We start from the raw sequence: 25,438 nt of genomic DNA, 5'->3' as shown, positions 1-25,438 counted from the left end.
CATCTTTTTCTTCTGTTCGTCTAGCGGGTAATTAGTTGCTAAGTGTTAATTAAAAAAATATGGGCACTTGAGGGAGGTCACTCCATCCTTCTAACTACTATGTCAATTTTCACGTAAGGTTTGTAGAACTTTTCTAAGTTAGGTTATGTTATTTTAGATTACGTTACGTTATGTTTGGCAAAGATATGGCTCAAAAAATAATGAGATAAATGATAAAAAAAATACGAGGTAACTGAAAACGGGTAACCACCTCACGTGGCTGATGAAATAGTGATATTTCAACTGCTGAATTCTCCATCAAGAGGTCGGGCTGGATTGTATCACAAAACTGAGACAAGATTTGCAATAATTTCTTTAAAATAACAACCATAAGGATGTAAGTAAAAGTTATTTGTGGCATGATGTCTGCTAGAGGTGATTTTTATAATTATAATCATGGGGAGCGCTAAACCCGTAGGATTATACAGCGCATGTGGGGGGATGGAAGGTATTCAGGTTCAATTCAGGGAACCGGAGCACAGATCCAATTCCCTAGATCAAGAGCCCCTCACCAACGTCAAGGAACCTCCCTTGAGGGGTGCTAGAGGTGAAAAATATTGTTTTAAGCATTTCATTTTACTGAAGATTTTAAATAAAATGTGTGATAAGTAAGGAATGTATGAGAAAGTCTGCTGCAGGATTAAGGCTTTGAGTCATGAAAGTCTGCTGAACTTAGCAGTTGTGGCTAGTGTACATTTGTACGTCTGTGAAATGAAGCTTTTGTCAATTGAAGAGAAATATAAGCAGCCAGGTCCCTCACTGTGTTACATTTTATATCGTGGTAGGAATATTTGTTGCCAACCTTCTTATTAACCCTGTAAAGATTATTCTGGTAAGAATCACAAATTTTACCTAGTAATTGAAACCATCCATTATTTATCGTCATATAAGGTGATTATCAGGTCTGTTAATGTTTTAGAGTTAGACGTAATTATCAGGTCTGCTGGACTGTTTTAGACCAAAGGTCATAATTTAACATCATCAGGTCTGCTGATTTAAGCATAAAAATTATTATATAACATCATACATTCTGCTCATTTATTTATATTAATGAGTTTTACTGAATTAAGTCTTATATAAAATTGGGTCTCTTGATAATATTTATATACATTATCTACTGGATGTACTCCTCATCTCAGTTTAAAAAAAAAAAAAAAGGAAATTGGATGACCAAAATCTCAGACCCCCATTAACACAGGTCAAATTTTGTAGCCGAAATTTTACATGATGGAAGTTTCTCCAAATAAAATTCTACCCCAGGCGCCGTAATAAAAATTCTACCCCAGGCGCCGTAATAAAATTCTATTCCAGGTGCCGTAATAAAATTCCACCTCAGGCGCCGTAAAGCGGTTCTCCACAGGACCAATCATCACAAAACAGTTGATTACTTGCAAATCAAACATTTCGAGAGAGGTTGATAAAAAGATTTCTACATACAACAGTACAAATTATTTCAAAGATTATTGCTTCTTCTGTATTAGTTTATATATATACATATAAATACAAATTATTGTTGGTTTTGGAAATGGAATGCAGGAACACCATTTCTTACCAAATTCCACTTCCAAAAGAAACATTTTGCCAATACTGTTTTAACTCCCAACACTACCTTTTGTGGTAGCTTCGTAGTTACAGGGAGAACATGTCCCGTATCGATGTGGTTTAAGTATATACACATCTAGGCTAAGGTACCCTTAACTACTGAAGCAAAACACGACACAACCACACGCACGCTGACTCATTATAACGTAGGTCCCGTCAACAGGAGGTAAATAAAAACTGCAATTTGGTATTACTTTGTAAAGACAGGGACCTTACCGAGATTTATGACTTCACAATTACTGTGTGCTGAAATGCAGAAGTGATAAAGAAATATTACGTGCTGGTGAACTTGGTGTGCATTTGATAAATTAATAATCGTACATTTTTATTAAGCCTTTGGACGAGGACATTAATGCTTTAGCCTGCTGATGGGATATTTTAATTTACAATGGAGAATATAAGACAACAGTACTAAGGACAAACATACGTAAGAAACAAATCAATTGTATATATATATATATATATATATATATATATATATATATATATATATCAAATTCTGTGACAGAAATCAAAAAAACGGTGTAGCATCAAAGAAAACATGTGCTGATGAACGAAAAAATGGATCTACCTTGAGTGAGGTCTTAATGTCTTCGTCTCCCATGGCCACCGCAGCCGCTCTGTCCTTGTCACAGTAGACTTCCTCCTTTCCCGGTCCTCCAAGGTGGCCCATTAGTTTCCTTTTCTGCCTCAGTTCAGTTGCCACAAATCTGTTAACCATCTTGCCTTTGAGCGTGCGTATACTATCGTCTGCTTCTTCAGGATTCCTGAGAGAGTTGTGAGGCATATTGAGGAAGTGACGCAGCCAGGGATATCATGTATAAAGATAATGAAAGAACAGTACACATTATTGGCTGAAGAACACATATGGGCATTGTCTTGTAAATTATAGCCCAGGAGTTAAAAATAAATAAACAGGAAATTAATGCGTATATTGCTGTTCAAAAAAACGAATACTTTCATAATATATAAGAACATTTTTGTGCCAACCGTATGGATCTGAATACAGTATTTATAGCAACTTACTCAAGCACAGAAATTAGCGGTAAATCAACTTGATACTGAGGCTGACGGTTAACATCTGTGTTTATCTCTGCCTAGTGAGCAGCAGCCAGCATCTTCTGCCAGTACGCTCCTCTCTTGCTTACCTTCATATCTTTTCTCTCTCCTATAGTATCATCACACATGACTTCTTATGCATAACGAAAATACTTTTTTACATCAATAGACAACAAAGATGTGCCTTATTTGTTAATAAATATCTTCTAACTCGTGAAAACGGTGACTACTTAACTGATTCACTCAACGAAAACTTTGTTAGATCTGAAAACGCCTACAGTGGTTTTACAACATATTTCTCCTCTTTTGGTTATTGTAATATATATAGTCTTGGATCTCAGAAAAAAAAAATTGGAAAAATATTTCTTTAGCAAAATGAACTTTGTGATGGCAAATGGTACCTTTAGAATCTCGAACACCTCAGTGATTCAGCTCGACAGCTGGAGCGAAGCTCAAAGCATCTGACATCCTACGAATATGTAGAGTGAATATACAAGAAATTTTAAAAAACAAAATAGGAAGAGTGTAAAAAATGCTCAAAAAAATGTGGCGCTCGCTCAAATATCAAAATAATTTGTTGAATTATACTTCGAGGATGGCTCGAGCTCTTGGGCCAAATTGGTCACTCGGTCCATCGTGCCACACTATATTGATCATCATTTCCAGAGAAACGAAGGTGCAAGCTCAGATAATTTATGTCGCGGTTTCTTGACAGTATAGCCACTGCATAAAGATCAAGCTTGATTCGTTTAAAGGTCCACCAGCAGAAGCCACCTACACACCAATGGAATGTGAAACACTTGCTTACCTGCCACGTCCACCACTAGCTTTGCCACGTCCTCTTCCGCGGCCCCTCACAGCACCTTTCTCCAAGGTCCCGAGCCCTGCCACACCATCCTGAAGGAGGTGTGCTTCAACGTTTGGAGTGTGGAGGCCTGGTGGTGGTGGTGTGGTGGTGACCGTTGTTGGTGTAGTTTCTTTGATGGTGGTGCTGGTGCGGGTGGGTGACTTATTCGTTGTTGGCGTTGTGTGGAATGCTAAAGATTTAACTCTAATCTAGTGTCAAATGACTGTAATCGAGTCATAAACTTCCATAACTGTAATCCTGTGTTTTTGTTTATGGAATTTCAATAGGTGATGTTGTTTTCAATGTTGGATACACTAAGATTCGTATTTATGATGTCAGTAGTGCACATGTTGGAGAAGTTATACATGTATATACATGGATACAATAGAATGTGTTAGTGAAGGTAGGATAAATTGATGCCACGAAACATTGAGAGTGCAACAGTAACATGCCTCACATTACCAACAGTGCTTTATGGCAATTCTACAAAACACACATCAATATAATAAGCGAACACACACATTATATTTATGTTTAACGGTGCTAGACAACGGACAGTCTTATATTCTGGAGAGTGCAAAATATCGGACATAATTACAGGTGCTGGACACGAACTACGAGTTGTTTACATTCCTACTCATAATAAAACTGATTATTCCTGAATAGTATTAAGTGCACTAAAATAAATATTTTGTTTTTGATAACTAAGTCAATGAATGTTCTTGTTTTATAAATGATCTAAAATCAGTGTTGCATTTACTGGGGATTACTAATATGCTTTTCGTTAGTCACAGTAATTAAAAATATTTATTAGCAATAAAATTAATGGGCCAGTAAGTTACAACTTTTGCAATTATTTATTTTTATAGATATTCAATTTATTTAAATAGGTTATAATGCTATAAATATAAAATTAAGATTGATATAATTCAGCTTTCGCCATATTTTTCTATTTTTCCTATGTATTATTCCTTCTTTGAGGTGTATAAGATGGAAGAACCGATAATTTATCCCATACATGATAAACGTGTGTATATGTGCATGTGTGAAGTAGCTGTAATATTAGTAACAGTGTCAAAGGCTCTTGGCCTTTTTTTTCTGTATATGTAAACAGAACCACAGTTTAGGAGTAGAATAAAGGTTATAAAAAATGTGCACAGTAACCATTCAATTCTCAAGAACAGTGAATAATTCATGTAATCTCTAGAAGCAATAAAACAATCACGTCACTTCTAATACTACATGTTAGATATTTCGACAAACAAAATTATCAACACACTACTGTAAATAAATTTTCTGTCAAGTTTATAAAACAAATACTACATTGTTATATGCAAAGTTACTTGCAAAGCATTAAGTGATATAATTATATAAGCTTCGTTATCTTATATTAACAGTTGGTTGGCGCATTTTATTGCCTATTAACCTTTGAATAAATAAGTTTACATTCAACGAAGGATGATTATATATATATATATATATATATATATATATATATATATATATATATATATATATATATATATATATATATATATATATATATAGTCGTGCCGAATAGGTAAAACTTGCAATTTTGGCTTAAATAGCAACGACCATCTTGGGGAATAAGGGAAGCGAAAATTTATGTATGTCATAATTTCACAAAAATCTTTCTGAGGCTAACGAAAAAAAACATACTTTATTGTGTTTGTTAATTATTAAATTATTGCTTAGTTGGATTAAGCTAAATTAAATTGCGCTAGTTATAATAAGGTTAGGTAAGTTTTCTAAGGCTCTTTTGGGACAAAATTTTTAATTTTTACATTACATTAATGAAAAAATGTATATCTTTAAACATACAGGAGAAAATTTTAGAAGGACTTAGTTTTAAATGAGTTCTGCTAATTGGCCAATTTTACCTATTTGGCACGACATATATATATATATATATATATATATATATATATATATATATATATATATATATATATATATATATATATATATATATATATACACAATATGCTCTGGATTTTTCAAAAACACACACGCAGAAATTTCTGTAAACCTACTAAGTAACTTAAAAGGAAATAAATAATATTTAATAATTAAGTGATCGTGCTGTCATCCTTCATTTTTTTAAATCTGTGCATTTAATTCATTTTTTTAAACTTGATTTAATGATGCTCTCGTTTATTATTTATGATTCAGTGTTGCTTTTGTCCATCTATTTTATGTATTTTTGAAAGTTGTGTGTGTGTGTGTGTGTGTGTGTGTGTGTGTGTGTGTGTGTGTGTGTGTGTGTGTGTGTGTGTGTGTGTGTGTACTCACCTAATTGTGGTTGCAGGGGTCGAGACTCAGCTCCTGGCCCCGCCTCTTCACTGATCGCTACTGGGTCCTCTCTCTCTCTCTCTGCTTCCTGAGCTTTGTCATACCTCTTCTTAAAACTATGTATGGTTCCTGCCTCCACTACTTCACTTGCTAGGCTATTCCACTTGCTGACAACTCTATGACTGAAGAAATACTTCCTAACGTCCCTGTGACTCGTCTGTGTGTGTGTGTGTGTGTGTGTGTGTGTGTGTGTGTGTGTGTGTGTGTGTGTGTGTGTGTGTGTGTGTGTGTGTGTGTGTGTTCGTGTCTTCACTTTCCACCTTATATTCCCATTCCACATTACTCGCTGCCGCAACTCTTCCACCATCACCATTATCAACACATTTGGTTTACCTCTGTTGTTTATGCTGGCCAAAAAAGTTTACATAAATTGTATACACTCAAACATAGACAAATTGAAGTTTAAACTTTAACATGCAAAGTAAATTCTACTTTACATTTTGAGTTTGTTAATAACATGTACACTAGAGATTGTTCTTGTAACATGTTAGTAACATGTACACTAGAGATTGTTCTTGTAACATGTTAGTAACATGTACACTAGAGATTGTTCTTGTAACATGTTAGTAACATGTACACTAGAGATTGTTCTTGTAACATGTTAGTAACATGTACACTAGAGATTGTTCTTGTAACATGTTAGTAACATGTACACTAGAGATTGTTCTTGTAACATGTTAGTAACATGTACACTAGAGATTGTTCTTGTAACATGTTAGTAACATGTACACTAGAGATTGTTCTTGTAACATGTTAGTAACATGTACACTAGAGATTGTTCTTGTAACATGTTAGTAACATGTACACTAGAGATTGTTCTTGTAACATGTTAGTACACTAGACATGTACACTAGAGATTGTTCTTGTAACATGTTAGTAACATGTACACTAGAGATTGTTCTTGTAACATGTTAGTAACATGTACACTAGAGATTGTTCTTGTAACATGTTAGTAACATGTACACTAGAGATTGTTCTTGTAACATGTTAGTAACATGTACACTAGAGATTGTTCTTGTAACATGTTAGTAACATGTACACTAGAGATTGTTCTTGTAACATGTTAGTAACATGTACACTAGAGATTGTTCTTGTAACATGTTAAACATACACTATATTCTTGTAACATGTTAGAACATGTACACTAGAAATTGTTCTTTTAACATGTTAATAACATATACTACAGTTTCTTCTTGATACTTGTTAATAACTTGTGGAATTTTTTTTTTGTAACATGTTAATAACATTTACCATTATAGTTTATTCTTGTAACTTGTTAATAACTTGTACTAGAGTTGTGACTCATGAAATCGCAATAACCCGACAACAAACATACCACGGCACGGGTGGGGATTGAACCCATGGCGAGTGAGTCGTAAAACTCCAGGCCAGTGCGTTAGCCACTGAATCAGCTGGCTACAATAGTATTCATCAAACCAGATATATTTATACACCAAAGGGAGGTTGGCATGGGCCACCACTGTGACCACAAATGCAAGCTTTTTACAGTTGAATCTCCTGACAGCGTGGCTGTGGTGAACTCAGGTTCAAGTCCAATCAAAGCCGCTATCACGACTCATGGCTTCGCACTGGCTTGGAGTTTTTCGACTTGCTCGCCATGGGTTCAAATCTTACCCTTTGCATGGTTCTCACAACAGTTTTTTCTTGTAAGTTAATAACATGTACTTCTATAGTTTATTCTTGTTAATAACATGTGCCTCTACAGTTTATTGTTGTAAGTTGTTAATAACATGTACTTCTACAGTTTATTCTTGTTAATAACATGTACTTCTACAGTTTATTCTTGTTAATGACATGTACATCTACAGTTTATTCTTGCTAATAACATGTGCTTCTATAGTTTATTCTTGTTAATTACATGTACTTCTACAGTTTATTCTTGTAAGTTGTTAATAACATGTATATCTGTAGTTTATTCTTGTTAATAACATGTACTTCTACAGTTAATTCTTGTTAATAACATGTACATCTACAGTTTATTCTTGCTAATAACATGTGCTTCTATAGTTTATTCTTGTTAATTACATGTGCGTCTACAGTTTATTCTTGTTAATTACATGTACTTCTACAGTTTATTCTTGCTAATAACATAACATGTAATAACATGTAGTTCTATAGTTTATTCTTGTTAATAACATATACTTCTACAGTTTATGTTTTTCTGTAGTTTATTCTTGCTAATAGCATGTACTTCTACAGTTTATTCTTGTAAGTTAATATGTACTTCTATAGTTTATTCTTGCTAACAACATGTACTACAGTTTATTCTTGCTAATAACATGTTTATTCTTGTTAATAACATGTACTTCTACAATTAATTCTTGTTAATAACATGTACTTCTACAGTTTATTCTTGTAATAACATGTACTTCTACTAATAACATGTACTTCTACAGTTTAATTCTGTTAATAACATGTACTAGTTTATTCTTGCTAATAGCATGTACTTCTACAGTTTATTCTTGTAAGTTAATATGTACTTCTATAGTTTAATAACATGTACTTCTACAGTCTTGTTAATAACAGTTTATTCTTGCTAATAACATGTACTTCTACAATTAATTCTTGTTAATAACATGTACATCTACAGTTTCTTCTTGTAAGTTTTTAATATCATCTACCACTATTGTATATATATAACAACTCCTCGTGACTAGGATATTTTCTTTTAATATATCATTTCTACAACTGCATCTACACTTAGAAATTTTAGGAAATATTTGTTGCACAAACAGCACTAATAAACGATAATAAATAAACCATGCAATGAAGTTTTTAGAACTTACAACAATAAACTGTAGAAGTACATTGGCTTTTGTTACTAGGTCAGATGCTGTGCTCCTTCCTTAAGTGAACGTGACCTGACCTGACTAGGTTAATTAATCCGATAAGAGAACTGAACCTGCCTCGCATGGGCCAGTAGGCCTGCTGCAGTGTTCCTTCTTTCTTATGTTCTTATATATAGGTAGATTTGATTAGGACCTGCCTAACAAGGGTCAATATATATGTAAACCTGACAAGTATTTGCAGTGAGTCTTACTAGCTGACGCTAGGTACCTTTTCTTCCAAGATGAGTTGTGCAGTAGAAGTCCACGAAGTAAACATACCACAATTGCTTTATGGTGTTATTTAGTTTGACATTGGATGACGCCGACCACTTATGTTTAATCTTGTCATTTTCTTGAAACACGTGTCTGGTTCTATCCCAAGCCATGACGTAGACGTTAGTATTTCGGCTTGGTACACAAGCGTTGGTAAGTTTAGTTGTGCCACCTAAGCAGCACAACTTAAAAAATCACAGGATTACAGAGATTACATTGGGTCTTTGTCCGACCCCACTGGTAAGTGTCACCTTACTAGAAAGAAATATTAGTCATTTCAAATTGGACAATTTCTTCACATAGTTAATGTACTCAGTACAGTATGGAAAATAATCTCTAAACATTGATATCTTACTACATCTGTGAAAACCCTTCGTTCATCAGTCGATGCAAAATGTGAATACAAGCAATGAGGTGTTTTGCCATATCATGTAAGGTTTGCATGGAGGTGTCTCTTAAAGGCTGGATGTTTGGAAACTAAAAAAATAGTGTTGCAGTGTGTGACCGTGTCTGTTCACACACTTTGAATTTTAGGTCATTGACTTCTTCATATAAACCGTACAGCCACAGATACAGCCTAGCCTTAGTCTAGTAGTAACATCTTTCAGTCTATTGAATCTGTTACTTTCTCCACTTATAAGTTTAACTTGACACTTTTCATTATACTCATTCTCTTTATTTAATGTTTGTTTAGCTAATTCACCAACTTGACCAATGTGAGAGGGAATCCACAAAAGATTAACTGTAATCCCTTTCTTAATAATTTGTGTATATCTGTGTCTAGCTTCATACACAAACATGACACATTTAGGTGTCAGGCTATTTAGAACAAGTATTGAGGGAAGTTTAAAATTACGCTGTGAGCGGTCAGTTCCCACGGGCTCGAGAGCAATAAATATGACAAATAGCTATTTTTTTTAAGGTGGAAGCCCAATTTTTTATAGGAAGCCTAATTATTATTGATATTATTGCTAATTCTGCAGGCATCTATGTGTTTATATATGCGTATGGAATGACTCCTAGCAGTTTTACAAATGAAAACTCGATAATAACTACTGGGGATGTTGTACACTGGCGTTCTTGGTTCCTGTGTGGTGTATGGATGCCTTTGTGATATTGCACATGGCTTTATTGTTGACCACAACAAAATGGATTTTAGATTTCCTTGTAATTGGAGCCGGTATGTAAACAACAAGATTTAAACGTAGGTATTTTGAGTCATCTAGAAACTAAACACCACAAAACAATATTGTTGTTTGTTTCCATTGGTATCTCTCACAGCACAACTCATCTTAGTAAAAAGGAAACCTATCGTGCGCCAGGAGCTCTGTTTAAGTGAAACTTCTAACCATACTAGCACTTACACCAGCCTTTGCTAGGCAGGTCCATTCACACTCATATTTGTCCAACCTCTTTTTAAAAGCATCAGTAGACTATCCGCCTCCGATGCTCTATATAAGAAGCATGTTCTCTTCAATAATAAATGTATTTGATAAAGCACACTCGTCGTAAAGATTTCATTGCATTCTGCCTATTTACTTCTTATTGGCGTTAAGAACTTATGTAATATGTAAGTATTAATAAAACTGGAAAAATAATGTATTTGTTACTATTAATTTCAATACGATTATTTCAGATCTGAAGTCAAATTAGCTCAGCACTTGAGGAATTTTAGCCACAGAAAACATTTTTTGTAACGAAATAACAGGCAAATCTTTGTTTTTCTTCTAGAATCAATATTAAAATTTAATATTAATGCGATACTTCACGATCATCAGTGTCTGTAAAATATTACAATGATATAAACAGAATAAAGTAACAGATTTATTACAAGTTAAAAATAGTACAATTAATTAAAATAAAGTAAAGACTAGAAGAATATACGAAGGAGAGGATGTTACCCCATGTGGAGTCACAGGTACTAACTACATGCTGACACTGGGTCAGTAGAGGTCATGTGGAGTCAGACAAGTAATAACTACATGCTGACACTGGGTCAGTAGAGGTCATGTAGAGTCAGGTACTAACTACATGCTGACACTGGGTCAGTAGAGGTCATGTGGAGTCACAGGTACTAACTACATGCTGACACTGGGTCAGTAGAGGTCATGTGGAGTCACAGGTACTAACTACATGCTGACACTGGGTCAGTAGAGGTCATGTGGAGTCACAGGTACTAACTACATGCTGACACTGGGTCAGTAGAGGTCATGTGGAGTCACAGGTACTAACTACATGCTGACACTGGGTCAGTAGAGGTCATGTGGAGTCACAGGTACTAACTACATGCTGACACTGGGTCAGTAGAGGTCATGTGGAGTCACAGGTACTAACTACATGCTGACACTGGGTCAGTAGAGGTCATGTGGAGTCACAGGTACTAACTACATGCTGACACTGGGTCAGTAGAGGTCATGTGGAGTCACAGGTACTAACTACATGCTGACACTGGGTCAGTAGAGGTCATGTGGAGTCACAGGTACTAACTACATGCTGACACTGGGTCAGTAGAGGTCATGTAGAGTCAGGTACTAACTACATGCTGATGTTGGGTCAGTAGAGGTCATGTGGAGTCAGACAAGTAATAACTACATGCTGACACTGGGTCAGTAGAGGTCATGTGGAGTCAGGTACTAACTACATGCTGACACTGGGTCAGTAGAGGTCATGTAGAGTCAGGTACTAACTACATGCTGACACTGGGTCAGTAGAGGTCATGTGGAGTCAGACAAGTACTAACTACATGCTGACACTGGGTCAGTAGAGGTCATGTGGAGTCAGACAAGTACTAACTACATGCTGACACTGGGTCAGTAGAGGTCATGTGGAGTCAGACAAGTACTAACTACATGCTGACACTGGGTCAGTAGAGGTCATGTGACACTGAGTCATGTGGAGTTTGACAAGTACTAACTACATGCTGACACTGGGTCAGTAGAGGTCATGTGGAGTCAGACAAGTACTAACTACATGCTGACACTGGGTCAGTAGAGGTCATGTGGAGTCAGACAAGTACTAACTACATGCTGACACTGGGTCAGTAGAGGTCATGTGGAGTCAGACAAGTACTAACTACATGCTGACACTGGGTCAGTAGAGGTCATGTGGAGTCACAGGGTCAGTAGAGGTCAGAGTACTAACTACATGCTGACACCGGGTCAGTAGAGGTCATGTGGAGCCAGACAAGTACTAACTACATGCTGACACTGGGTCAGTAGAGGTCATGTGGAGTCAGACAAGTACTAACTACATGCTGACACTGGGTCAGTAGAGGTCATGTGGAGTCAGACAAGTACTAACTACATGCTGACACTGGGTCAGTATAGGTCATGTGGAGTCAGACAAGTACTAAAAACATGCTGACACTGGGTCAGTAGAGGTCATGTGGAGTCAGACAAGTACTAAAAACATGCTGACACTGGGTCAGTAGAGGTCAACTAAATCCTTCATGGGGAGACACACTAATTTAAGCAGCAAAAAAAAAACTAGAGATGATACAATTAATTAATTTCTCGTTTAAACTATAAAGAAGAGACTTTCTACTGTTTTATTAACTCTTAAACTATCTCATGTCCTCGCTATAATTTTAAAGTTATTATCTTCAGTTTCAAGATAAGGTATGATTACTGAAAAGGAAGGTTTAACTTGTTAAGCGAGGGTCATTAATGACATTATTCATTTATGTTCATTTATCACTGCATAGAAGTTCCGAAAAGAATCACCAGTGCATCTAAAATTAAAGTAAAAGAAATAAACCTATAAATGACACTCCAAAATTGACGTAGTTTATCTTTATTCTTAAATCTAAAATGACAAGAAATCGTTAAAGAATTAACGTTGAATTTAAATAAGTTTTGTGGAAAACACATTTCTGTATATATTTTATAAATATTTCCATATAAATCAAATGGTCACAGAAAAGAAGATTAATTCGACTAACATTTTTAGAAAAAGTTACCATGCACTGTGTTCACTATATGACGAATTATTATCGAGGAAAGAATTTAAAATTTGTTGAAACAGTGAAAATGGTTAACTATGACATACCAAGAAGTTGTTAAAATTTATTCTCGATATTAAATAAAAAAAAAAATCCTAAATACTGTATTGTTAATACCAACGACAGTAGTTCTTAAATTTTCATCAAGAATGGACAACTTCTCATCTTTCTTCTCTTTCTCAGTAAAAACAGCTTACATGTTTAGAATGTAAATAATCCTTAATCTCGGCAGGATTTTAAAAAGCGGGAAAAAAATCTACTCAACATATGCCATATAAACATTTCTTTAAAGCTTAATTAAATAATCATCAGCTCATTTTTTTCCTCATACTAATAAACAAATATTAGCTAATGTAGAACTTAAAGATATTTCCTTACAGTTCCAACAACTACATCTGATGTGACTTTGTATTTGACAGTGAAAACCTGAACTTAATACCAATAAAAAAGGAGTTCGATTATAGAACTTTAAACAGTTGTCTCTCTCAAGTCTATGTTTAATATAAATTTTCCTCTACTGGTCTACTGTATGAATATAGCCAGTACTTGTCTACACCCACCTGAGATAACATTGTATGAATATAGCCAGTACTTGTCTACATCCACCTGAGATAACTTTGTATGAATATAGCCAGTGCTTGTCTACATCCGCCAGAGATAACAGTGTAGGAATATAGCCAGTACTTGTCTACACCCACCTGAGATAACTTTGTATGAATATAGCCAGTACTTGTCTACACCCACCTGAGATAACATTGTATGAATATAGCCAGTACTTGTCTTCACCCACCTTTGATAACTTTGTATGAATATAGCTAGTACTTGTCTACATCCATCTGAGATGGCATTGAATGAATATAGCCAGTGCTTGTCTACATCCACATGAGATAACCCAGGTCTTGAGATGGCATTGAATGAATATAGCCAGTGCTTGTCTACATCCGCCAGAGATAACAGTGTAGGAATATAGCCAGTACTTGTCTATATCGTCCTGAGATAACATTGTATAAATATAGTCAGTACTTCTCTAAATCCACTTGAGATAATATTTTATGAATATAGCCAGTACTTGTCTTCACCCACCTTTGATAACTTTGTATGAATATAGCTAGTACTTGTCTACATCCATCTGAGATGGCATTGAATGAATATAGCCAGTGCTTGTCTACATCCGCCAGAGATAACAGTGTAGGAATATAGCCAGTACTTGTCTATATCCTCCTGAGATAACATTGTATAAATATAGTCAGTACTTCTCTAAATCCACTTGAGATAATATTTTATGAATATAGCCAGTACTTTTCTCTATCCAACTGATATAACATTGTATAGATATAGCCAGTACTTGTCTACATCCAACTGAGATAACATAACATTGTATGAATATAGCCAGTATTTTTCTATATCCACCTGAGATAACATTGTATGAATATATCAAGTACTTATCTATATCCACTTGAGATAACATTGTATGAATATAGCCAGTACTTGTCTACACCCACCTGAGATAACATTGTATGAATATAGCCAGTACTTGTCTACATCCACCTGAGATAACATTGTATGAATATAGCCTGTACTTGTCTACATCCACCCGAGATAACGTAGTATGAATATAGTCAGTAATTGTCTACATTCACCTGAGATCTTGAATATAGCCAGTGCATATCAATATCCACCTGAGATAACATTGTATGAATACAGCCAGTGCTTATCTATATCCACCTGAGATAACATTGTATGAATATAGCCAGTACTTGTCTATATCCACCTGAGATAACATTGTATGAATATAGCCAGTACTTGTCTACATCCATCTGAGATAACATTGTATGAATATAGCCAGTACTTGTCTACACCCACCTGAGATAACATTGTATGAATATAGCCAGTACTTGTCTATATTCACCTGAGATAACATTGTATGAATATAGCCAGTACTTGTCTATATCCACCTGAGATAACATTGTATGAATATAGCCAGTACTTGTCTACATCCACCCGAGATAACATTGTATGAATATTGCCAGTGCTTATCTACATCCACCTGAGATAACATTGTATGAATATAGCAAGTGCTTATCTATATCCACCTGAGATAACATTGTATGAATATAGCCCGTACTTGTCTACATCCACCTGAGATAACATTGTATGAATATAGCCAGTACTTGTCTATATCCACCTGAGATAACATTGTATGAATATAGCCAGTACTTGTCTACATCCACCTGAGATAACATTGTATAAATATAGCCAGTATTTGTCTATATCCACCTGAGATAACATTGTATGAATATAGCCAGTACTTGTCTACATCTACCCGAGATAACATTGTATGAATATAGTCAGTAATTGTCTACATACACCCGAGATATTGAATATAGCCAGTATTTGTCTACATCCACCTGAGATAACATTGTATGAATATAACCAATACTTGTCTACATCCACCCGAGATAACACTGTATGAATATAGCCAGTACTTGTCTATATCCACCTGAGATAACATTGTATGAATATAGCCAGTACTTGTCTACATCTACCCGAGATAACATTGTATGAATATAGTCAGTAATTGTCTACATACACCCGAGATATTGAATATAGCCAGTGCTTATCTATATCCACCTGAGATAACATTGTGTGAATATAGCCAGTACTTGTCTATATCCACCTGAGATAACATTGTATGAATATAGCCAGTACTTGTCTACATCCACCTGAGATGACATTGTATGAATATACCCAGTACTTGTCTATATCCACCTGAGATAACATTGTATGAATATAGCAGTGCTTGTCTATATCCACCTGAGACAACATTGTATGAATATAGCAGTACTTGTCTATATCCACCTGAGATAACATTGTATGAATATAGCCAGTGCTTGTCTATATCTACCTGAGATAACATTGTATGAGTATAGCCAGTACTTGTCTACATACACCTGAGATAACATTGAATATAGCCAGTGCTTATCTATATCCGCCTGAGATAACATTGTATGAATATAGCCAGTACTTGTCTACATCCACCTGAGATAACTTTGTATGAATATAGCCAGTACTTGTCTACACCCACCTGAGATAACATTGTATGAATATACCCAGTACTTGTCTACATCCAGCTGAGATAACTTTGTATGAATATAGGCAGTACTTGTCTACACCCACCTGACATAACATTGTATGAATATAGCCAGTAGTTGTCTACACCCACCTGAGATAACTTTGTATGAATATAGCCAGTACTTGTCTACACCCACCTGAGATAACATTGTATGAATATAGCCAGTACTTGTCTACACCCACATGAGATAACTTTGTATGAATATAGCCAGGTACTTGTCTACATCCACCTGGGATGACATTGAATGAATATAGCCGGTGCTTGTCTACATCCGCCAGAGATAACTTTGTATGAATATAGCCAGTACTTTTGTATATCCTCCTGAGATAAATTGTATGAATATAGCCAGTACTTGTCTACCTCCACCTGAGATAACATTGTATGAATATAGGCAGCGCTTGTCTATACCCACCTAAGATAACACTGTATGAATATAGCCAGTACTTGCCTATATCCTCCTGAGATAACATTGTATGAATATAGCCAGTACTTGTTTATATTCACCTGAGATAACATTGTTTGAATACATCCAGTACTTGTCTACATCCACCTGAGATAACATTGTATGAATATAGTCAGTACTTCTCTAAATCCACTTGAGATAATATTTTATGAATATAGCCAGTACTTTTCTATATCCATCTGATATAACATTGTATAGATATAGCCAGTACTTGTCTACATTCACCTGATATAACATTGTATGAATATAGCCAGTGCATTTCTATATCCACCTGAGATAACATTGTATGAATATAGCCAGTACTTGTTTATATCCACCTGAGATAACATTGCATGAATATAGCCAATACTTGTCTATATAAATCTGAGACAACATTGTTTGAATGTAGCCAGTAGTTGTCTATAAAAATCTGAGATAACATTGTATAAATATAGCCTGTACTTGTCTACATCCACCCGAGATAACGTAGTATGAATATAGTCAGTAATTGTCTACATTCACCTGAGATCTTGAATATAGCCAGTGCATATCAATATCCACCTGAGATAACATTGTATGAATACAGCCAGTGCTTATCTATATCCACCTGAGATAACATTGTATGAATATAGCCAGTACTTGTCTATATCCACCTGAGATAACATTGTATGAATATAGCCAGTACTTGTCTACATCCATCTGAGATAACATTGTATGAATATAGCCAGTACTTGTCTACACCCACCTGAGATAACATTGTATGAATATAGCCAGTACTTGTCTATATTCACCTGAGATAACATTGTATGAATATAGCCAGTACTTGTCTATATCCACCTGAGATAACATTGTATGAATATAGCCAGTACTTGTCTTCATCCACCCGAGATAACATTGTATGAATATTGCCAGTGCTTATCTACATCCACCTGAGATAACATTGTATGAATATAGCAAGTGCTTATCTATATCCACCTGAGATAACATTGTATGAATATAGCCCGTACTTGTCTACATCCACCTGAGATAACATTGTATGAATATAGCCAGTACTTGTCTATATCCACCTGAGATAACAATGTATAGTATATCCACCTGAGATAACATATAGAGATAACATTGTATGAATATAGCCAGTACTTGTCTACATCTACATCCTATATCACCTACCCGAGATAACATTGTATGAATATAGTCAGTGAGATAACATTGTATGAATATAGCCAGTACTTGTCTACATCCCAGTACATTGTATGAATATACCCAGTACTTGTCTATATCCACCTGAGATAACATTGTATGAATATAGCAGTATATCATACACCAGTACTTGATAACCAGTGCTTGTCTATATCTATAGATCATTGTATGAGTATAGCACTTGTCTACATAAACCTGAGATAACATTGTATAGCCAGTGAATATAGCATTGTATGAATACAGTAGCATATATATAGCCAGAGATAACATTGTATGAATATAGCCAGTACTTGTCTACATCCACATTGTATGAATATAGCCAGTACTGAGATAACATTGTATGAATATAGCCAGTACTTGTCTATATCATGAGATAACTATGAATATAGCCCGAGATAACATTGTATGAATATAGTCATCTACATCCACCTGTAATTGTCTATCATACACCCGAGATATTGAATATGAGCCAGTACTTGCTATATCTATATGTATGAATATAGACCACCTGAGATAACATTGTGTGAATATAGAGATAACCAGTACTTGTCTACATATCCACCTGAGATAACATTGTATGAATATAGCCAGTACTGCTGTCTACATCTACCCGAGATAACATTGTATGAATATAGTCAGTAATTGTCTACATACACCCGAGATATTGAATATAGCCAGTGCTTATCTATATCCACCTGAGATAATATTGTGTGAATATAGCCAGTACTTGTCTATATCCACCTGAGATAACATTGTATGAATAAAGCCAGTACTTGTCTACATCCACCTGAGATGACATTGTATGAATATACCCAGTACTTGTCTATATCCACCTGAGATAACATTGTATGAATATAGCAGTGCTTGTCTATATCCACCTGAGACAACATTGTATGAATATAGCAGTACTTGTCTATATCCACCTGAGATAACATTGTATGAATATAGCCAGTGCTTGTCTATATCTACCTGAGATAACATTGTATGAGTATAGCCAGTACTTGTCTACATACACCTGAGATAACATTGAATATAGCCAGTGCTTATCTATATCCGCCTGAGATAACATTGTATGAATATAGCCAGTACTTGTCTATATCTACATGAGATAAAATTGTATGAATATAGCCTGTACTTGTCTACATCTACCTGAGATAAAATTGTATGAATATAGCCAGTACTTGTCTATATCTACCTGAGATAACATGCTCTTCTTGGTATTTTCATTTTGTCTTAACGTTTAAACTTAATTTTTTTTAACTTGTTAAACATCTGTTCCTTAAAAACATGGTGGCGAAAGACCATAAAATTTTGAATATTAATTCTTATGTTTTGTTAAAAATAATAATAAAGGTTTATGGTCCCTGTTTGGTGTACTAGTGCAACGAGCAGTATTTTATATTATTGTGACCACTAACGAACAGGGACTAGAATGAAATTAGCCTAGAGTCAACCACGCCATCGTGTGTCCTAGGGTAGCGAGTACAACATCTAGTTCCGCTGGATGTGCTACTCTTAAGGATTGTATGGTTCAGTGGATTAGGGCGTCATGTGTTTATCCCCACCATGAAGCAGGTCAAAGCAGCATGGGTTCGAGTCCTTGGCTAGTTCAGCGTTGTTATTGACCAATACCATTCGTTAGTGGTATTGATGTATATACATATATATATATATATATATATATATATATATATATATATATATATATATATATATATATATATATATATATATATGCAAGACAAGCCAAGGTGGGTGGAAATGTTTAGCTCAAGTATTTGTGTGGTAAGACACACATGCAACAGTTAGGTATCTTTATTTCGAAACGTTTCGCCTACACAGTAGGCTTCTTCAGCTGAGTACAGAAAGGTTGAAGTTTCGAGGTGGTCAGTCCCTCAGTCGGTATTTTATACCATTTCAATGTTCAGCTCAAGTATTTCCACACTTCTCAATGTGTCAGCAGGAGACATGCAATATTGCAAGGCTGCTACTGAAAGAGTGAGGGAAGTTTTCTCAGAATAGCGAAGTGTGGGTCTGTCACCAGCTGCTGTTTCTCTCAGATTGTAGGCATACGGTCAGTGCCAACCCCCGCACCACACATCATCTCCCGGCTCCCCATGTGGGGTAGGATGATTTTGAAATGTCAAGTATTATGAAATTAGAAGATTTAACAACGAGCCCCAAGCCCTCGTACTCCATATGGGGAGGAAGGGGATGGTGGTGGTGCGGGGGTTGACACTGACTGCAGTGCCCACATTCTGAGAGAAACCGCGGCAGGTGACAGACCCGCACTGTGCTACACTGAGAAAACTTCCTCACTCTTTCAGTTGCAGGCTTGCAACATTGCATGTCTCCTGATGATACATTGAGAAGTGTGGAAATACTTGAGCTAAACATTTCCACCCACCTTGGCTTGTCTTGCATATATATATATATATATATATATATATGTATATATATATATATATATATATATATATATATATATATATATATATATATATATATATATATATATATATATATATATATATACATATATATATATATATATATATATATATATATATATATATATATATATATATATATATATATATATATATATATATATATATATATATATATATATATATATTTTCAACAAGTCGGCCGTCTCCCACCGAGGAAGGGTGACCCAAAAAAGAAAGAAAATCCCCAAAAAGAAAATACTTTCATCATCATTCAACACTTTCACCACACTCGCACATTATCACTGTTTTTGCAGAGGTGCTCAGAATACAACAGTTTAGAAGCATACCCATATGAAGATACACAACATCTCCCTCCAAACTGCCAATATCCCAAACCCCTCCTTTAAAGTGCAGGCATTGTACTTCCCATTTCCAGGACTCAAGTCCGACTATATGAAAATAACCGGTTTCCCTGAATCCCTTCACTAAATATTACCCTGCTCACACTCCAACAGATCATGTCCCAAGTACCATTCGTCTCCATTCACTCCTATCTAACACGCTCACGCACGCTTGCATATATATATATATATATATATATATATATATATATATATATATATATATATATATATATATATATATATATATATATATATATATATATATATATATATATATATATATATGTATATATATATATATATATATATATATATATATATATATATATATATATATATATATATATATATATATATATATATATATATATATATATATATATATATATATATATATATATATATATATATATATATATATATATATATATATATACATCCTCACGAGCCGTATTTATATATTATTGCAACCCCGAACGAGTGGTATTGATCAATAACAACACTGCGCTAGTCAAGGATTCGAACCCATGTGGTTACTATAATATATAAATACTGCTCGTGAGGCTAGTACACCAAACAGGGATGAGAATGAAATTAGCTTAGAAGCTCCCACACCTCCGTATGCCCTCGGATGGCGCCCCAACAGCTAGCTGTGTGCTGGCTGCGCCATTCTTGTAGGGTTGGGTGGTCCTGTGGTTTAAAGCGTCATGTGGTTCTCGCTTACCATGAGGCAGGCCAGTACAACATGGGTTCGAATCCTTGGCTAGCGCAGTGTTGATATATATATATATATATATATATATATATATATATATATATATATATATATATATATATATATATATATATATATATATATATATATATATATATATATATATATATATATAATGTGTGTGTGTGTACAAACCCAAACCATTATGTTGTCTCACATTTCTGTGTGACGAGGAGCCCTTCTCCCGCCGGACGTGGCAAAATGTAGACCTGAATCTCTCATAAGGAGGTTTACCAAAGACCTGTCCCAAGAAGGAGCAGTCTAACCAGGACCCACAACAAACTTTCAGTGTGACATTGATAATAAAGCGGCAGACAGACAAACCAGTATCTGCGACTGTACGTGAAGGAGCAGCTCAGAGGATCATTACAACACAAACATAAACATGCAATGTAACCGCAACATTTAAACAAAAATTTGTGGAATTTTAAAAGACGAAGTTTCATCAATGCTACACGTAATTAATAGCTAATTAAAAAGAGTTCTGACACCGATCAAAATACAAAATACTATCAGGTTAAAGGTTTAGATGGTATCTAAGTTTAAATTTTATGACAATTCTTTAATAAGAGTTTTAAAAAACTCATAATTATTACTAGATGCTGAAGTGCTTGTATCAGATGTGTATTTACCAGGGTTGTAGAGGCCTTCATCCTCAGCTATGATGTGTGTGTATTTACTCTGGCAATAGAGGCACTGACTATGAACTATTAATGTAATGTGTGTGTTATTATGATTGTAATGACTTTCATCATGAGGTAGTGACGTGTTACTCTGATTATAGTGACTCATCATGAGGTAGTGACGTGTTACTATGATTATAGTGACTCATCATGAGGTAGTGAGGTGTTACTGTGGTTGTAGTGACGTGGGTCTTTTGTCTCAAGCAGTAACGCTGTAGACAGAAGAAGACCTGTTTACTGTGATTATATATATATATATATATATATATATATATATATATATATATATATATATATATATATATATATATATATATATATAATTTATATATTTATATATATATATTATATATATATATATATTATATATATTATTTATATATATATATATATATATATATATATATATATATATATATATATATATATATATATATTTATATATATTTATTATTTATTATCACACTGGCCGATTCCCACCAAGGCAGGGTGGCCCGAAAAAGAAAAACTTTCACCATCATTCACTCCATCACTGTCTTGCCAGAAGGGTGCTTTACACTACAGTTTTTAAACTGCAACATTAACACCCCTCCTTTAGAGTGCAGGCACTGTACTTCCCATCTCCAGGACTCACGTCCGGCCTGCCGGTTTCCCTGAACCCCTTCATAAATGTTACTTTGCTCACACTCCAACAGCACGTCAAGTATTAAAAACCATTTGTCTCCATTCACTCCTATCAAACACGCTCACGCATGCCTGCTGGAAGTCTAAGTTCCTCGCGCACAAAACCTCCTTTACCCCCTCTCTCCAACCTTTCCTAGGCCGACCCCTATCCCGCCTTCCTTCCACTACAGACTGATACACTCTTGAAGTCATTCTGTTTCGCTCCATTTTCTCTACATGTCCGAACCACCTCAACAACCCTTCCTCAGCCCTCTGGACAGCAGTTTTGGTAATCCCGCACCTTCTCCTAACTTCCAAACTACGAATTCTCTGCATTATATTCACACCACACTTTGCCCTCAGACATGACATCTCCACTGCCTCCAGCCTTCTCCTCGCTGCAACATTCATCACCCATGCTTCACACCCATATAAGAGCCTTGGTAAAACTATACTCTCATACATTTCCCTCTTTGCCTCGAAGGACAAAGTTCTTTGTCTCCACAGACTCCTCAGTGCACCACTCACCCTTTTCCCCTCATCAATTCTATGATTCACCTCATCTTTCATAGACCCATCCGCTGACACGCCCACTCCCAAATATCTGAATACATTCACCTCCTCCATACTCTCTCCCTCCAATCTGATATCCAAACTTTCATCACCTAATCTTTTTGTTATCTTCATAACCTTACTCTTTCCTGTATTCACTTTTAATTTTCTTCTTTTGCATTCCCTACCAAATTCACCCACCAATCTCTGCAACTTCTCTTCAGAATCTCCCAAGAGCACAGTGTCATCAGCAAAAAGCAACTGTGACAACTCCCACTTTATGTGTGATTCTTTATCTTTTAACCCCACGCCTCTTGTCAAGACCCTCGCATTTACTTCCCTTACAACCCCATCTATAAATATATTAAACAACCACGGTGACATCACACATCCTTGTTTAAGGCCTACTTTTGCTGGGAAATAATTTCCCTCTTTCCTACATACTCTAACTTGAGCCTCACTATCCTCGTAAAAACTCTTCACTGCTTTCAGTAACCTACCTCCTACACCATACACCTGCAACATCTGCCACATTGCCCCCCTATCCACCCTGTCATACGCCTTTTCCAAATCCATAAATGCCACAAAGACCTCTTTAGCCTTATCTAAATACTGTTCACTTATATGTTTCACTGTAAACACCTGGTCCACACACCCCCTACCTTTCCTAAAGCCTCCTTGTTCATCTGCTATCCTATTCTCCGTCTTACTTTTAATTCTTTCAATAATAACTCTACCATACACTTTACCAGGTATACTCAACAAACTTATCCCCCTATAATTTTTGTACTCTCTTTTGTCCCCTTTGCCTTTATACAAAGGAACTATGCATGCTCTCTGCCAATCCCTAGGTACCTTACCCTCTTCCATACATTTATTAAATAATTGCACCAACCACTCCAAAACTATATCCCCACCTGCTTTTAACATTTCTAGCTTTATCCCATCAATCCCGGCTGCCTAACCCCCTTTCATTTTACCTACTGCCTCACGAACTTCCCCCACACTCACAACTGGCTCTTCCTCACTCCTACAAGATGTTATTCCTCTTTGCCCTATACACGAAACCACAGCTTCCCTATCTTCATCAACATTAACAATTCCTCAAAATATTCCCTCCATCTTCCCAATACCTCTAACTCTCCATTTAATAACTCTCCTCTCCTATTTTTAACTGACAAATCTATTTGTTCTCTAGGCTTCCTTAACTTGTTAATCTCACTCCAAAACTTTTTCTTATTTTCAACAAAATTTGTTGATAACATCTCACCCACTCTCTCATTTGCTCTCTTTTTACATTGCTTCACCACTCTCTTAATACCTCTCTTTTTCTCCATATACTCTTCCCTCCCTGCATCATTTCTACTTTGTAAAAACTTCTCATATGCTAACTTTTTCTCTCTTACTACTCTCTTTACATCATCATTCCACCAATCGCTCCTCTTCCCTCCCGCACCCACCTTCCTGTAACCACAAACTTCTGCTGAACACTCCAACACTACATTTTTAAACCTACCCCATACCTCTTCGACCCCATTGCCTATGCTCTCATTAGCCCATCTATCCTCCAATAGCTGTTTATATCTTACCCTAACTGCCTCCTCTTTTAGTTTATAAACCTTCACCTCTCTCTTCCCTGATGCTTCTATTCTCCTTGTATCCCATCTACCTTTTACTCTCAGTGTAGCTACAACTAGAAAGTGATCTGATATATCTGTGGCCCCTCTATAAACATGTTCATCCTGAAGTCTACTCAACAGTCTTTTATCTACCAAAACATAATCCAACAAACTACTGTCATTTCGCCCTACATCATATCTTGTATACTTATTTATCCTCTTTTTCTTAAAATATGTATTACCTATAACTAAACCCCTTTCTATACAAAGTTCAATCAAAGGGCTCCCATTATCATTTACACCTGGCACCCCAAACTTACCTATCACACCCTCTCTAAAAGTTTCTCCTACTTTAGCATTCAGGTCCCCTACCACAATTACTCTCTCACTTGGTTCAAAGGCTCCTATACATTCACTTAACATCTCCCAAAATCTCTCTCTCTCCTCTACATTCCTCTCTTCTCCAGGTGCA

General features: G+C 35.5%; 1 protein-coding gene across 2 annotated transcripts in view; it reads right to left on the bottom strand.

Moving 5' to 3' along the window:
* Window positions 1–2,150: 2,150 nt before the first annotated feature.
* The window catches only part of LOC138851190 (dentin sialophosphoprotein-like), a 201,054-nt gene continuing 177,766 nt past the window's right edge, over window positions 2,151–25,438 (bottom strand). For both annotated transcript variants that reach the window (XM_070079988.1, XM_070079990.1), the window contains exon 5: window positions 2,151–2,408. In XM_070079988.1, coding sequence (XP_069936089.1) covers window positions 2,400–2,408 — 9 coding nt within the window. In that variant the 3' untranslated portion in view covers window positions 2,151–2,399. The remainder of the gene's footprint in view (window positions 2,409–25,438) is intronic.

The sequence above is a fragment of the Cherax quadricarinatus genome, unplaced genomic scaffold (assembly GCF_038502225.1).
Source record: "Cherax quadricarinatus isolate ZL_2023a unplaced genomic scaffold, ASM3850222v1 Contig67, whole genome shotgun sequence".
Classification (NCBI taxonomy): domain Eukaryota; kingdom Metazoa; phylum Arthropoda; class Malacostraca; order Decapoda; family Parastacidae; genus Cherax; species Cherax quadricarinatus.
Note: the sequence above shows the minus strand (reverse complement) of the source record. Positions and strands in the feature narration are given on the sequence as shown.